Source organism: Serpula lacrymans, assembly GCF_000218685.1.
Source record: "Serpula lacrymans var. lacrymans S7.9 unplaced genomic scaffold SERLAscaffold_14, whole genome shotgun sequence".
Classification (NCBI taxonomy): domain Eukaryota; kingdom Fungi; phylum Basidiomycota; class Agaricomycetes; order Boletales; family Serpulaceae; genus Serpula; species Serpula lacrymans.
In genome coordinates, this window is record NW_006763303.1 from 824,436 (window position 1) to 841,170 (window position 16,735).

General features: G+C 47.0%; 4 protein-coding genes across 4 annotated transcripts; 2 read left to right on the forward strand and 2 right to left on the reverse strand.

The window, feature by feature from the left end:
• Nucleotides 1-149: 149 nt before the first annotated feature.
• On the forward strand, nt 150-6,404 carry SERLADRAFT_453036 (uncharacterized protein; the record flags this gene model as incomplete). The annotated part of the gene is made up of 6 exons (XM_007323042.1): nt 150-1,540; nt 1,599-2,578; nt 2,635-3,134; nt 3,188-3,399; nt 3,453-4,717; nt 4,768-6,404. The coding sequence occupies 6 exons, from the start codon at nt 150-152 to the stop codon at nt 6,234-6,236; spliced, it is 5,817 nt and encodes a 1,938-aa protein (XP_007323104.1).
• SERLADRAFT_477870 (uncharacterized protein) lies at nt 6,364-8,352 on the reverse strand (the record flags this gene model as incomplete). Its single annotated transcript, XM_007323043.1, has 8 exons — nt 6,364-6,625; nt 6,684-6,916; nt 6,980-7,215; nt 7,274-7,382; nt 7,439-7,571; nt 7,625-7,669; nt 7,812-8,060; nt 8,122-8,352. The coding sequence occupies 8 exons, from the start codon at nt 8,194-8,196 to the stop codon at nt 6,542-6,544; spliced, it is 1,164 nt and encodes a 387-aa protein (XP_007323105.1).
• A 74-nt stretch (nt 8,353-8,426) lies between these two features.
• On the forward strand, nt 8,427-9,901 carry SERLADRAFT_453038 (uncharacterized protein; the record flags this gene model as incomplete). Its single annotated transcript, XM_007323044.1, has 5 exons — nt 8,427-8,586; nt 8,650-8,820; nt 8,955-9,047; nt 9,105-9,451; nt 9,508-9,901. 5 exons carry the CDS (start codon nt 8,427-8,429, stop codon nt 9,748-9,750), a joined length of 1,014 nt encoding a protein of 337 aa, XP_007323106.1.
• Nucleotides 9,902-11,111: 1,210 nt separating this feature from the next.
• SERLADRAFT_477873 (uncharacterized protein) lies at nt 11,112-12,819 on the reverse strand (the record flags this gene model as incomplete). The annotated part of the gene is given in 10 exon segments (XM_007323045.1): nt 11,112-11,327; nt 11,405-11,561; nt 11,613-11,774; nt 11,842-12,084; nt 12,140-12,163; nt 12,213-12,369; nt 12,422-12,465; nt 12,545-12,661; nt 12,737-12,776; nt 12,791-12,819. 9 exon segments carry the CDS (start codon nt 12,765-12,767, stop codon nt 11,282-11,284), a joined length of 981 nt encoding a protein of 326 aa, XP_007323107.1.
• Between the last annotated feature and the right edge of the window lie 3,916 nt (nt 12,820-16,735).

Below are 16,735 nucleotides of genomic sequence, written 5' to 3' on the forward strand. Positions count from 1 at the left end.
TAGAATTAACTTGTATGGTCTCATGCGCATTGATCTCGTGCACAACACAATGACCATTGTCGTTAACGCTCACACCGATAGCATACTACGAGTCGATATATATCACTAAAATAACAATCCCACAGTTGGAACTATAGTTGTTTTCACTCATGGAACCATCTCACCATGTTACCATAACTCTTCAAGGTCATCCTCACTCCGCTGCCATCGATTACCTGAAAAAGACATCATCTGGATCAAGGAAAGGAGAAGGAGGGTCCGACTTATTGCAAAACATTAGAAAAGCGTTGCGTGGCTCGGGTACCGATTCTGTGTCGTCCGCATATAGTCCGTATTTTGGGAAAGGGGAGGATGAGCCTTGGCTGGAGCGGGAGCTGTCCTGGAATGATCATGTTGTGATTCTGACATGTGGAGGTGTCATCAAGAAGCAATGGAACCTGGAGGAAGAAGGGCAAATCATCCAATACGCTTGCCTGGCAAAACTGGAACAATCCACCGATAACGCTTCAAGTTCGGCGACGAGCAGCGCGCATTACTCGTCCTCCAATGAGGTTGAAAAGGACGAATCTTCTTCACAGTCCTCGTTTGGACCTTTTTTCAAAGCGCAACATGCCAACAGACATGAATGCAGACACCTGCTCGTGGTCCCGGGCGTTTTTATTTTCCTCCGTAGTATTGGGAAGATATTCCTTGAAGATGGGATGGAGTACACGTTTTCACTGCCTTTTATTGTGCGCAAAACTTGGCCATTGCATCCTCATGGGGTAATGATCCAAAGGGTGCTCGATCCGCTCGAGATTGAGGAAGCAGAGTTAACAGGTGACACCCCTCTGCCTACGATATTTTCCGTCACTAGTCCATTTTCCGAACCAGCATCGTTTGGCTTGACTGCTGGCATCATTGATGGTGCCAATGGTAAAGCTGCCTCGCTCAAAGACGAAGAAGAACACTGCACGAAGCCACTCAAGTCGATTTCCGCTACAGAGACTGTTGTCTGGGTCTCGCCCCGCCTTCCTAATGCTGTTGAAGATATAGTGGCCACAGTTGACGTGGAAAGTCGTCAGTTATCCCTCTGGCGATACGCATATATCAAGCCTAAAGACACCCCTATGCCTTTGAGTCGTGCTAGAGGACGGAGCTTGTCACGCAAGAGGGCATCTACAAACGGACTGCTTCCTAGCGATAGATGGCACAGCAGCTTTAGCGAGTCTGTTGACCGTGACCGTAGACTTCCTTCCTCATCTCAAGAGACAGATCATCTAGAGTCCACCCACGAGTTCCCTCCAGCATTCCCTTTGCGAGCAGCTAATGTACCTACAGCATCCCTAGGGATGATGGCGGGGTCTGCTGCACCTGTTTCTCCGATAGCGAAGGGTCGCCGAAGCTCGTTGACGCGTAATGATCTTAGCATAACGATGGACAGGATGGTGCTTGGTGGAGGAGCGGACGTGGAGATCACTTTGACTCCTATCGAACATGGTAGAATGAAAGCTGCATTTTGGATGGAGAAGATATATTCCCGTCAAGTATCAGAGACAGAGTGAGATGCTCGTCAAAGCCCTCTCACCCTTGAAGCATACTTAACTGTTTTTATGCAGGGCGCGGTCATGGTCACAGTTTTCCTTTTCAATATTTGATCAGAGGTTTGACGGCACCTCCGAGCGTTCTCTCCTTGCTATTTGCTCTCCTGGAAATGGGACTCTAGTGCTTTCACTGTCTCCAGACGAGGGGAAAACAGCAATACGAGTCAAGTATATGACTACTTTAGCAGTTACGTCCATCACATCCATAATTGCTACGAGGGCCAATACCTGGGACCTTCTCACAGTGAAATCCGACCACACGCTTTCTATCCTCACGCATGGGTTGTTTGAGGTCCCTCTCCAATTACAGCTTCCTCCCAGCGATGCTGATTTGGGCCAGACACATATGACACCTTCGGTTCTAGAATCTGTTGCTGCCGTTAAAGACGCTTGTTTATCTTCTGTGACCGTAATGTTGCAAGGAGGGGAAATATTCCGGACCCGGGTATGTCTGATTCCCAACGACCAACTAGTGAACCAGTGTTTGCAGACTTTGGCACTCGTCCTACCTGCCGAATTATCGTTTAACCTCCACCATACTTTCTTGAAGGTGTGGTCTTCCGAGCGGTTACGGGCATATGAGAACACTGAGTTCCTATGTTTTGTGAACGCACTATACAGAAATTTTGGGTTTCGATCTACACCCCAAGATATCTCCACAGAGTCTGGCGTATGGCACAAGTTGTCAAATTCATCATCACACGACCGCCTCTCTGACGACCGCGCACTGAAGGGTCTGAAGTTCCCCTCGCCCAAACCAACACAGCCGCATTTTACACCTGTCACCAGACCGCACCCACTCCTGGCATTGGTACTATATTCTCTGCACGTACTTGCAGAAGAACTAAGACTAACTGTTCATCGATATGACGAGCTTCTGAAGCTGGTCCCTGTGATATGCACGATTGCTCATACTGTTCGTCCTGAATGGGCTGATTACTGGAAGCGTCTTTGTCCCAGCTTGATGATATCTTGGCCCACACCAACTACAATCGGTGAGTGTTGCATATCTTGATTTATTCTCTTGATAAATTGTAAGGCCCACTAATAGCCACTGATTTCCTGGACGATCGCATACCCGTTTGGCCTCCGGATAAGATTGCCATTTTCTATGGCAGAGCAAGTAATCCTGATTGGACTTTTCCTGCCCACCATATGCAGACCTTTGCCGTCACTTACAATATCGAACCCTCTTATGCGTATGGTCACCTTGATCCATTGAAAGTTCTTCAGCAAGTTACTGCCGCGTATATGTGTTTAGCAGAAAATGGTACTGGGACATCCACTCAGAAGCGTGCGGAGAAGACAGTCGAAAACTTGATAGAAACCCATAAATTAGCGAGACGTGCGTCTCTCTTCTTGGACAATCTCCCACTGGGTGTGGCTGCTCCTCTAAGGGAAGCAATCAGGACCTGCCAGTTATCTCCAGCAATGCACTGGACTTCTGCTCATTATGAGCTGATCGGGCGTCGTGATTTGGCATTTAGCGTTTCGCCAAATGCTCCAGATACATCTCACAATCGCATGTTCCCATCGCCTGAAACATATATGGTGCGTGATCTTGTTACTTGTAGTTATTACTTAATTCAGTACCACACATCTAGAGCATGCGGTCCAAAAAAACTATTAGTGAATTGATTGCTCAAGCTAAAACCGCAAGCGCTGGAGAAGTCGATACAGTATCGGGAGTCGAGCTCGAATTAGAAGATTTCACAGACATCCGATTTGGTCAAGACCGTAGGCTGCAAGAAGCTGCGCGAATGCTCTGTTCATCAACTACATCCTCTGTACGGGTAGTCGAACGTCCTGATTTGAAGTACGTTTTACTGCAAGCATTGCCCGTGAATGAACACTAATACATTCACACAGCGAACATGATCAAGCGAAGGAACAGCAGCATCAGGTCGTCAGGATCGCGGAACGGACACTGGCACTACCATATGGGAGAGCTATGTTTACGTTTGGTTCTGCTTTGACCGTTACTCGAGAGTCCTACCTCATACCAAAGATGGAATATTCTGTTAGAATTCAGCCACAAAGCATAGTCGCTTCCCCCGAGGCGGGGAAGATCCCTCCAGATTGCACAAACTGGGGAGAATTTCACAACGGAGTAGCGGCGGGCTTACGAATTTCTCCGAAAGCAAAAGGCATAGAAAGCTCATGGATTGCTTTCAATAAGCCTTCCGAGTTGACGCCAGAGCATGCTGGATTTCTGTTCGGCCTGGGTCTTACGGGCCATCTTAAGGAAATGCTTACGTGGCATACTTTTGGATACCTAACTCCTAAACACGATCTAACGTCGATCGGTGTTCTCCTTGGCCTGTCTGCTGCGAATGTTGGGACTAGCAATCGTCATGTCACCAAGCTTTTGGCAGTCCACACACCCGCCTTACTTCCAGTCTCTACAGTCGATCTCAACGTCTCCCTGATGACCCAGGCCGCTGGTTTGGCTGGCGTCGGCCTATTGTATCTGGGAACCAAAAATAGACGTATGGCCGAAGTATGCCTAAATCAGATCTGTCGCAGTGACTTGGTGCAACCTGACCTTAGCAACGAGCATCGAGAAGCTTATACATATGCAGCTGCTCTAGCATTCGGCATGACAATGCTGGGTCAAGGCTCTTCTGTGCCCGCCGACGTGGCATTCCTCACTCGACTACGCCTTTTAATACACGGCGAATTGAGCTCTGGTCGGAGAGCAAACTCTCGACCTTCTTTTGATGTTAACATCGCATCGCCTGCTGCGTCCATAGCATTGGGACTCATGTACCTCAAAACAAACCGACAGGACGTCGCTGATATGCTAGAGATTCCCACCACTGTTCTTGCTCTAAATAGAATCCAGCCCAGTTTTCTCCTATTCAGGACTCTGGCTCGATCTCTTATCATGTGGGACTCTGTTAACTCGACGATGGAATGGCTGACAGCCCAAATTCCTGAACCGATATTCACGGCTATGAAAGCGCATTCTGCTTTGGCCCCTGCGGATGATGCTTTCGAGTTAGCGTATTACAACATTATAGCTGGGGCTTGTTTTGTTATTGGCCTGAAGTATGCTGGTACGGCCCGACATGAGGCTTATCAAGTGATCATAAAACATTTCGACGCGTTAAGCCGCTATGTATATGCTGCCGGTAAGCCTTCCCTTGGACGTAGTAAACAGCATAATTGAGAGTGTTTGTAGGTCCTGCCTTTGATCATAAGATCAAACGCTCTGCGGTTCGCGAAGGTCTAAATTTGATATCTATCGCTTTATGTATGGTTATGGCTGGCACCGGCGAACTCACATGTTTTAGGAGACTCAGATATGCTTATGGAATGTACCACCAAGCATTCAGATATGGAGTGCATGTTGCAACGCACATGTCTCTTGGCCTCCTTTTCCTTGGTGGAGGACGCTTTACGCTGGGCACGTCTAACGCCGCAATTGCTTGCATGGTCGCCGCATTCTTTCCACGTTTCCATCATGTGTCATCTGATAACAAATGTTATCTTCAAGCCCTTCGCCATTTGTGGGTGCTCGCCGTCGAACCACGGTGTCTGGTCGCTCGCGACGTTAACACTCGAGAGGCAGTTTACCTACCCATCAAGGTCACGACTAAGGAAGAAAACGAATCGACAACCGCCCAGATGATTTCGCCAACGCTTATACCAGATTTTGATAACCTTGTCTCTATCAAGGTGGATACCCCTCGATACTGGCCCTTCTTCCTAGATGTCGAGCGTAACCCGAGGCATAGATCCACACTCTTACAATCCCAAACTTTGTTCGTTAAGCGGCGCACAGCCTTTTTGAGTTACACTGAGGACCCCCGAGGGAGCCGGAGTCTTTTTGTTCGCTCTGGTTCATCCGCGGGAGATGCCGCCACTCTGGATTTCCCTCAACTCACTGATACCAAAGCCCATCCTGCAAGTGACCTCACGCACTTCATATCATCATTCTCAAACGACATTCTGTTTCTTTCGTTCGCGGACCACTTCTCTCGGGAAGATGGCGAGATCCCTGATGAAAGAGTTTTCCACGAATATTGTCATGCAGCACTTCTCGATAGCATACTTCAAGATAAACCAGAAACGCTGCAGTCCCATCTACTTTTATATCAATACCGCACCATGTCACCATCCTCGCGTTTCTTCCATCTACGGCTTCAGGATCTCCGGTTTGCCGCCGATTTCTACAGTAAGGTGTACGATCGACGATTCAGTGGAAGGAGTGAAAACAACTTCCGGCCACCCCTAATACGTGAAAATACTGTCTCCGGTGCTCTACACGCGCTAGATGGAGTGCTAGAAGAAACAGCCAATCGGAGTGAGTTCCTACCAACGTTGGCTCGATACGTATCGGGAGGCACTGTTATGCAACAGGATACTCCCGAAGAGATGTCTCGCAATTTGGCCTGGTACCTGCTGAGACACGGTGTCCCTACTGCGACACTGTTAATCGTTCTCGAGGAACTGGCTAAAGACGCATACAACGCGTGTTCTGTAAACCCTCCCCCAAATGGCTCTCAGGATTTGAAGGCACTCCAGCAGGGAATAAAACAAGTTTTACATGGTACTGGGATTAAGATGGCGCCAACACTTGGGACTGGCTGGTCGGTTCAATCTCTCGATAAGATATTTGAGATATGGGGTGCGATTGATGGGAGATAACCCCGATATCCCCTCTCTTACTCGTCCTGCTTTGCATATCATATAACGCTTTGACACACGTTTTCTGGGTGATTAGAAGGTGACTATTCAAGTGAGCCTGTTCATTAGTACTAGTGTCCAATGAGATACTCCGCATATAGAAATAGTTTATTGTTCATAATGATGCGGTATACAAACGTGCCCCACTAAGTAGAACAGGCCATGCATCCAGGTAGGAGGGGAAAATCAGAGCAGGGAAATATACATCTAACAATGGTGTAGAAAGCTATGGCTACTAAATGCTGGGGTTGATATGGGCTATATAATTAAGGGGTTGTAGGTTGTCGCTGGAATCCAGCTGGCTTTCTCAGCCCTTTCTCAATCAAAGTCGTGCGACGATGTTTTACAGCCTGGTGCGCAAGAAAGAATCAGTACTCAGATGGTGATTAGGGACATAAGTGAGCTTACTTCGTTTAGTTTATCCATCATAGTCACTGTCGTTTCCCAGTCGACACAGGCATCCGTAATACTGACACCATATTTGAGTCCACTAGGCCCTTCAGCAGGCACATCCTGGCGACCAGCATTGATGTGTGACTCGACCATCACACCGGTGATAGTCCTGTCGCCAGCAGCCAACTGAGTGCAGATGTCATCAATGACTTTTGATTGGTTGTTGTGGTTCTTCTGTGAGTTGCCATCTGCAAGGAAGACGTTATCCATCAGTTCGACAAGTCGACATCAGATTTGGAAGGATGACTAACGACTGCAGTCGATCATAATGCTGGCGTGATTCGAGGGACGGGCTTTCTCCATGGCTTGTGCCGCGGAGCGCACGTGCTCTGATGCGTAGTTAGGACCTTTGGTACCTCCACGGAGGATAACGTGAACGTCCTGGTTTCCTCTCGTTTTGACAATTGCGGCAAGACCCTGCTCGGTGACGCCCATGAAGGCATGAGGATTGGAACTCGAACGCATAGCATCAATAGCAACGCTGACGCTAGAAATGGAACCTTGTTTAGAATTGATTTTTTGATCTCTTTCTCGTAAAAACGTACCTGCCATCCGTGCCGTTCTTGAAGCCGATTGGGAAAGAAACACCAGAGGCGAGTTCCCTGTGAAGTTGTGATTCGGTGGTTCGTGCTCCAATAGCGCCCCAGGAGATGACTGCCAAGTATATTCCAATGAATACATTGAATTGGATAAATGTGGTTAGAGCTCACGGTCGGCGATGTATTGAGGAGAGATGGTGTCGAGAAGCTCGGAACCGACTGGGACACCTAAATCTGTGAGATCACAGAGAAGCTGTCTCGCAATTCGAAGCCCTTTGTTGATTCGGAAAGAGCCATCAATGTCCTAAGCAACATTGGCGTCAGTTACTGTACTAGAAGGTGTAACAAACGACATACAGGGTCATTGATGAGGCCTTTCCAGCCAACTGTGGTCCTGGGTTTCTGATGGAACATAATTCAATAGACAGTTGGAGGACAGAAAGAAGGGACGCACTTCGCTGATGTTCGGAACGAGTTCGGGTTAACAGAAAGAGGGAAGGGAATGACATGAACAAGAGAATGCATAACGTAAAACGGATTTCACGTACAAGTAAGCACGCATAATGATGACAAGGTTGTCCCAGTCAGGGATTTTAGATTTGAGCAAGTGTGCATATTCTATGGCCTGCTCTGGAGAGTGGATCGAGCAGGGGCCGAGGATGACAAGGACACGGTCGTCATGTCCCGCCAAGATACGGGCAGAGTTGAAACGGGCAACGGCAATGGTTTGTTGCGAAGCGTCAGAGGCCGTTATCTCGTGTCGTAGGAGAGCAGGTTGGACGAGGGGATCGTACTGGAGGCATTCGCGATCAATGTTAAAGACGACAAATGGATACCAAAAAAAAATTGCATACGCCGATGACTCGTCTGTCCTGGATGTAGTCCTGCATTTTGTTGTCATCGGGGAAGGGGGTTACGCTGTAAGACATTGTGAAGGATGCGGGAGGGAGAACGTGGAATATATAAAGTGGATGTGGGAGGGGAGGTGGATGGAGAAAGCCTGGGTAAGGACGAGGAGGAGCGGGAGTCTTTTATATGGATTTGAAGATCAAACTTGATCATTAACTCTGTACAACTGAAGGAGTCATCAGTTACCAAATATTAATTATTCCGGTTTCTATTTCTATTTTGCGCCGAGAATTAGCTAACCCTAATCGGGATGGATACACTCCCTGGTTCAGCACTCCCACGCCACACTCCCGCTCTAATGGTCTCCACCCAAACAGCCGTAACGCTCGAACCAGTTCCAGCTTTCTGTGTAAAATCGAAAGCCTTACAAGATACATCCATTCGGATAACAGCATCCTCAGCTTCACCCGGTGACACATACGACCTAGATCCTCCATCCACTAACGCCCTTTTGCCGATTCATGTCCCAAAAGGATTAAAGGTCTTCGTAAATGTTGCTTGGGATGCGAACATCCCGCCTCCCCCAGAGGGAAGCGAAGAGGAAATATCCAAGGCGATGCAAGGCCAAGACGTGGACGAATTGAGTCCAAACGCCTGGTATGTTCCATTGTCCGTGTCTGACGCGCGGCAGGACAGAGACAAAGGTCAGTACCTTGTTGCAGTGTCCCGAGTTATCCGTCGCGACCTCTTTTCGCCGCATATGACACCAGCCTGGTGTTTTATGTATAGCATGCTTTCTCCCTTCGCTCACTGCTGATACTATCTCTGTGCTTTACAGCCGGTCAGCCATCTCTCGTCTTTGATTGCGTCTTCAATCCTACCATCAAATCACGCACCCTCAAAGACCCGGAATTCAAGACTTTTATCATAGGTGAATCCCCCAAGTCTCCCAAACATATTATAATTACATACTGAAGATCACTTGAAGAACTTTCATTCCAGCGTATAGAAGCACAGGCATCTATTGTCCTATCCCGTCAGATCAGCACTCCCAACATAGCTTCGAAGGGAAAGCCTCAAAGACGTACTATCCATATCTCCCCAACTCTATACCCTCCAGGACATGCCAATCACCGCAGTGCGCCGGTGCTCATTGAAGAAGTCGCTCCTGGGCAAGAAGCTGTTCCCAAGATCAAGAACAAGAGCGCCAAGGCACCCAAAGGTATTTTGAAGGAGACATCTCCGGGATCATCGGCGCCTCTAATCCGTACACCATCGTGGGCTTGGAATAAAAATGAGACTAAAATTTGTGTTATCGTCACAGTACCGGGATTGGTAAGACAATATCTCGATTGTGTGGCATCTTGGGCGATTGAGCTGATTTACTACAGACACACGCACATATCCACTCTTCCACCCTTGACCTGGAACCTCGGCGCATCATTTTACACATCCCTGCGCTATACGAATTGGATATCAACCTTGATACTGCAGATGCCGAACTCACTGCCATATTTTCCAAGTGCGGTTCATCCGACAGTGCCCTGACTCTTAAGCGGATGCGTGATTTGGATGTCGATGGTGCAAACGCCGAATGGAGAGTAGCTGAGGAGACGATCGTGATCTATGCCTGACAGTTCATCTCAATTTGGCAGTTGCGTATCGGAGTGCGTGTAACCTTGAACAGCGCAAATGATAATTTGTTGGCCATTGAAGTATGGAGGCTGTATTGCTTACAAACATCGGAAGTGATAGTACAATGCTATTTTCGAGGTAGCAAGCGCTCTTTGCAACTCCTCGTTAGGACCGAGAGCCCGTGAAGTGGATATCTGATATGATGTTTGAACTTGAAGACTGAGTTATCGTAGCAATTTGATGAAATTCTATGCGCAGCAGATGCATATGTCCTTTGCAGGCTCGAAGCCTGTGATTTCTCAAGCTCTGACATTCGTATAGTTGGTAAGTCTCACAGGAGCGATTGTTACACTTCTTTGAAACCAGTGCACTGGATATTAACACCGTGAATAGAACGAACGTTGGCTTTGACGATAAAATAGGTGGTGGTAGAATATGCAGTGGCCGTGCCGCGGGTCCTATAATGTCCAGCCCATGGACATGCACTCACGTCCAAGTGTACATCCGCGGATAATTTCTGCTAACATGCATATGTATCCAGAATTCAAAAAAAATTGTGAAGATGTTGCAGAATCCCTGCAGGTTGTACCTATAAATAGAGCAACGCTAATCGGTTTGCACTGAAATTTCTGGTTGATTTTTCGGCAGTTGCTTGAATACTTCAGTGCAATGGTGATTGTGATTGTGCCTGTTAAGTTTTGCGAGTGTGAAATATTACCGTACTATAGCAGTACTTAGCATGAGCTCGCACGCGAAATCAATCATTCTACCAATGTAGCGTTGAAGTCGCATCGTTAGCTTCCCACCTAATTCTTCTCGTAGTCGTGCGAGGAAATTCAGTTCGAATGAACAGGGGTAACCCTTAGGACCACAATAAGACCGCAACGTCTTGCCTTGAAGCTGTCAAAAGATTCCCAGCGAATAGGTCTTCGGTTCCCAACTGCAGATTTCATATCAACATAAACGGTCGTGTAGATCGCCATTGGGTCTCACGACGCCTTCTGAGTATCGAAGTAGTGAGTTTCAACAGGTTTACGTTACAAATTCGATCAACAGTACTTACAGGAGGAACAGTGCGATCCGTGTGCTTTACCGATCACTGCACATCATCGAAACACAAAGATGAGATGTCTATGTCGGGTATCAACAAGCCATTGTTCCATCACGGCTTTCTAACTGGTACTCTAAGATACTTTGAGTCATGTTCCCACAATAAACACCGCCTGCTCAAGCAAGTTGATGATGCCTTGATGGCATTGTATGAAACCTGTACGGCCACACATATCCCATCAATTTACTTCATGGTATGAACTCGTTGGAACATCACCTTATCAACTGAGTCGAATCTTTCGGCTGAAAATTTCAATAAGGATTACGACAGCATATTTGTTTACAGAGGATATACAAGGAACGTACAACAAACTTTAGTGCTATACAAACTTATTGGTGGATCAACGAAATATCTCAACTGCCTAGAGCAATCATCCGAAGCTTAGAGGGTTCTGGTGAGGATGTAGCATGTGTTGAGAATCAGATTCTTGAGCTTGATCTTCCTAAAACATCATAATGGCCCGGGCTATAAAGATGATTGATGGCACAAAACAAGATCGCATGTCAAAACGCCGCAAGTGAGAAGGATCTTAAGGCACGTACCGGTAAAGCAGTACCAGCGAACTACTGGTAGTATCATCTGCGAATATAAATTCGTGAAAATCGACCTTTCCTACCTCCTGTGGATCGCGGCCATCTAGGTATGCTATTTTCACGTTGATCTTGAGGGCACGAGAAAGGGCCGCAATTTGGACATGATCTGAAAGCGGATCTCGGTGAAATGTACACGTTCGATGATGGAGGCACTGACCGGCTTCTTTACCAACAGCCTCGACATAATGTTGGCAGAACGTCTCCAGCTGTAGTTCCATATAATTATCCGGATCGTGCAAGAATCCAGCATAGGCATCAGGATCAGCACGAATCTGTGCAGAGGTAAGGAGTCTGAGATACACAACGATCGAGTTTGACGCTGATGAAAATAAGGGTATTTTTCATGTGTCTTTCAGATCATATTGTAAAACGAAAGTTTCACCTACATTCCGGCTGCTGGAAAGCATCGAGGAGTGACTGTGGCGTCAGAGTTAGGCCTTCTCTATCAGGGACGACGATACTCTGAATGAGCGTCGTGAAACACTCCATGAAGTCTTCGTAAACAAATGGATCGAATCGCGCCCCTGTTAGCATGGGCAGAGTCGACTCTATCTGCGAGAGAGCACTTCCTACGGCCATGGTTGGATCGGGCGAGTACAGAAGTCTCTCAACGAAAGCATATGCAACCGCTAATTACTCTTCTGTATCAGATGTGAATGAAGAGGGCAAGAAAATAAACTTCACATCTGTAGAAACAGTCACCGTCGCCTGTGTTTCTACTTAAACTGAATTCGGAAACGTAAAAGTGATATCGTACCTCGTGTGCGTCTAACACAGTCATACCCGTCCTTTGTTAAGTAGTCTATTTGCCTGAGGAATGAAGCAGATCCATGTTCGTATTCTTCACGCAATACTGACATGGAAGCGAGCTCGTCTATGAGAGGTTTTTGTGGCACACTTTCATTGAGAAGGTTCTGTGCATTGTCACGACACGATGTAGGAACATTATTCCGGGCTTTAGCTTACCTGATTCATTTCATATAGCTGAGATGGCATAAGATCTCTGATATCTACAGGAAAGGTCAGGGTCTTTCAAGGTGCATTTACGCCACATTGAAGGAGGAAGTGGTTTGCAGTGGACGCACTTACCCATATCTTCTGGCAGTATTGGGTGCCCAGATAGAAAGGTGGCAGGCTGTTCTGACATGAATACATCATGATCGTCCTCAGGTTGATCGTCAGGCAATCCAGTAGTCTTGAGTCTGGCTATGATATATACGCCACACATAGTACAGGGTGACGGGTGAGCACCAAGTTAAGGTCAGGCTGGACATTACTAACGAGGGCTGGGAGGTCTTGAGGTCTGTGTCATGTTGACACTCGGCTGGCAATTGCAAGGATGGTAGAACCAAGTGAAGCGTCTCGGACAGGGCTCTTCTTAGTAAAGAGTGATACGATCATCATAGCTTTTTCGGGAAACGCGGTCACGTGATATCAACCATACTAGCAAGCATCGACTCGGGATGTGTTACTCCCAGACTCTCCATGACTGAGAGGATGGATCTGGACCGTTGACATCGAGCTGAAGCACTTGAGCACTGAGGTTGGCTATTGGAGAATGGTCAGTTTTTGCAACATACTTGAAACATCACTTCTTTACTGGGCTCGTATGTAGCAATTAACAGGTCTTGGGCCAATGACAACCTGGAGTATGGTCAATCTTCAAGCCGCAGCGTATCGTTCATGTCATAGGCCCACTGTGTGTTAATGTATATGAAGATATCGGTGCAGCAGGCTTGTTTATGAGTGCAGCGACTTGAAAAGAGACGATGGTCTAAAATCAGCTGAGCGTCATCCTAGTGAATGACATAACTATTCGCGATCGGTATTTCCTCAATACTCCGTATTTATAGCGCTTACTACATCTACCACTTAGCTATGTTTCTTGCATTGTCCAAAATCACTATTGTAAATGGGATGCCAAGGATCGTGTCATGCTTCTCCAACAATCGGCTCCAGTGGTTCATACGATAGGCACCCTGAATGGAATTCCAATGTATCGGAAGCTATGAAGTCTGTCACGATGGGCAGGCTTCTCTGCCATTCGACCGAAATCACGAAGTCGGGAGTATATCAGGTCCGGAGCCCATGTAGGCAACTATGTTCAAGCTCAATGAAGTCGTCACTCTTCCCCTCACACTACGAGCATTTGCCGAAATCACTCAGTGCGACATACCAAAAGCACAGCGCTGAATGGAAGCCTACTATGGCTATGCTCTGGACCATGTCTGGGAGTGAAAAGGTAAACAATGGGTCTAATATTGCATGACTATTCCTTTATGGAATGAGCCAAACCATCCCTTTCTAGGATATGGCTGTAACAACATAATCACAGTAAGCCTATTCTTTGACTGTTGCAGATAATTTTGGCTGTTCCAGAGCTGCCACTTATCTTTCCCTTTGTGCGACAGGGAAATGCAATCCCACAAAGACTAGCAGTGAAGAATAGATAAAGACCAAACAAGTATATTTTTACCTTTTAATTCTTTGTTCAATCTTGGAGCACACCAGTGAAAGTTTTCCATTTGCATCTCTGGTGTTAGACTGTCGCAACTTGCTATTTTGGCAATTGCTCGTAGTGTCATTTCAGACGCTGGAATCCAATTGATTACTAATGAGATATTGAGGTCGAAGTTGACAAAGTCCCCTCGTTCCCTTCAACTCGCATTCGAAGTCCCACGAACATTGGTTTGGCCTGTCACGGCACCATTGACAGCCAGATATCGGTTATTCTCTTTACTTTTTCTGGTGTCATGCTCAAGTTTTCCTCTAGGCTGTATTACACCAGAGCCTGTCGTGTTATTCGTCTGCAAGTTGATCGCACCAGTATCGTTGGCGACCTAACCCTTCCCTTCTGTGGTACGTGTCATTTATGTGAGTAAACTTCAGCCATATCCTACTAACTAACTCATTCCCCAGGACATTCATCTTGGTATGTGCGGGTATTCCGAAATAATAAATTTGCTTTCGCTTGGTTTGGAATAAGTGGAATGGCCTCTTAGGCAACGGATTTATGCGTTGAGGATGTCGGTTTGCAATGATCACTATAATGCTGGCTAACAAGCAGAGTATTGTCCCCTACTATTCGCGCGTCCGAAAACCTGTCTGTGCCGGCAACTGGTCCAAGCGTGGGTATGATCCAGCGCTTATCGCATGGGTTAGTTCACATCAAAGCTTTGTTCTTTCGCCCTCTCCCTCACATAGTTCCCTTATCGCACTGTTTTCTCCCAATTCGAACAAATTCACCCTTATCGCAAAAATGTCGAACCAAACGTCCTCCACTGGACCTGGAATGTTTCATCAGGCTAAAGACACGAATGCCAGTGGGAGCAATTTTATCGATATTGGCAAAGTCGATGGCAATATGAATATCATAAACGTGACCCACCAATCTACCGTGTCTACCAATCCGCAACAGGAAAACCCGAGGAGCCTGCCTCCTTTCATTGATGCTCCTGTCGACCTCTTATCTGCTCATTTCACTGGTCGAGGTAAAGAATTGGAGCAGCTGAAAAAGCTTTTTGATACAGATGGAGGTGACATACCTGCTCGATGCGCTGTATTCGGAATGCCAGGCCTTGGAAAGACGCAACTTGCGTTGCAGTTCGCCAACATGGAGTTTATCAACAAACATATCTCACACGTGTTCTGGATTTCCAGCACGACAACCGAAAAGCTTCAGGAAGGCTTTGCTAATATCTTATGTCTTATCCGACAATCGCACCTACTCAAACTAGACCTGGAGGCAAGACTTGTACATGTTCGCCGCTGGTTCGAGGAGTCAGGTTCTCGGACATGGCTCATTGTGCTGGACAATGTTGTTGGAGACACGCTTGGTTTCCTTCGCAAATACCTTCCTCGTACGAATGCACGAGGGCGAATTCTGTACACGACCCGAACCCAGGAAGTCGCGGAAGCCATCGTCCTCGCTGCTGGACAGCAACATCATGTTGTCAGACTTGACGTTTTAGATGCACAAGATGCTGCAACATTGTTTCTTAAGGATGCGCATATACTTTCCAATGATTCGTCTATTTCTACTAGCACTGCAGAACAGCTAGTTAACTGTGTCGGACGGCTCCCATTGGCCATAGTCCAGGCAGCTTCGTTCAAAAGAAACTCACTGTACAGCGTAGAGCGTATATTAGCGTTGTACCAAGACACCACTCATAAAGCGGAGGTATGTATTTTCTTTCCCGCAAGACCGTTGTATTTTGCTCATGTATTTCTGGGAAGATGATTGAATGGGAGAATGACCTTGGCGTTTACGAGGAAAAGTCTGTTGCTGTTGTGTTCAACAGTCTTCTAGATTGCGCACTTCAGGAGGACTCTGCTGCCGCTAATTTCCTCAAATTACTCTCTTTTTTTGATGCAGAAAATATCGCCCTCGAGGTCCTTACATGCGGAGCTCAAAAGATACTTGCTAACTTGAATGCATCTCGTTCGTCGGGAAGCTTGGCTCTAAAATACGAGTCTGATATGAACTCACGTACTGTGAATAGACGGGGACCGTTCGTCGCTGAAGAGCATCTTCACACAAAAGATGCAATGACAGCGGGGGGTTCCTCATTAGAGGCTGTATTGGCTTCTCTGATAGCTTCGCCTCACCGTTTACCTCGGGTTATACGGCAGTTGCAGAGGCTGTCGCTCCTCGATTGTAATGATACTGCTACTGTCCTCCATATGCATGATCTGGTCAATTTTATGATCAGAGAGACGGTAAAGAAGGGAGGGCAGTGGCAAGAATATTTTGACTGCGCCGTCAAGCTGATCTGGGCTGCAGTGGACAATGTGGACGATGTTGTGTCCCCCAAGTGTTGGCTGCAGTGTGCCATGATTGCTTCACATGTGGAGTCGTTGGCAAATGTGGATGATATTCACAGCGCAAACATGCAGCTTGTACGTGCGAGGATAGCCATGGCAAAGTACATGATGGCTCAGGGAAGATATACGGAATCCGAGGCAATATTTCACCAAACCCTGAGATGTAGGGAACAAAGGCTTGGACCTGAACATCCGGACACACTGGATAGTGTACATAACTTGGCATCAGCATACAATTCGCTGGGAAGGTATGGCGAAGCTGAGTCATTGTATGGAAGAGCTTTGACGGGCAGAGAGAAGCTTGGTTTTGGACATCCCTCCACACTTGAAACTGTGAATAACCTAGCATTGGTGTATAGATCCCAAGGGAAATTCAGTGAAGCCGAAATGCTAAGTGAGAGGGCTTTGGCAGGCTTCGAGAAGAATCTTGGTGCTGAACATACAGACACACTAACA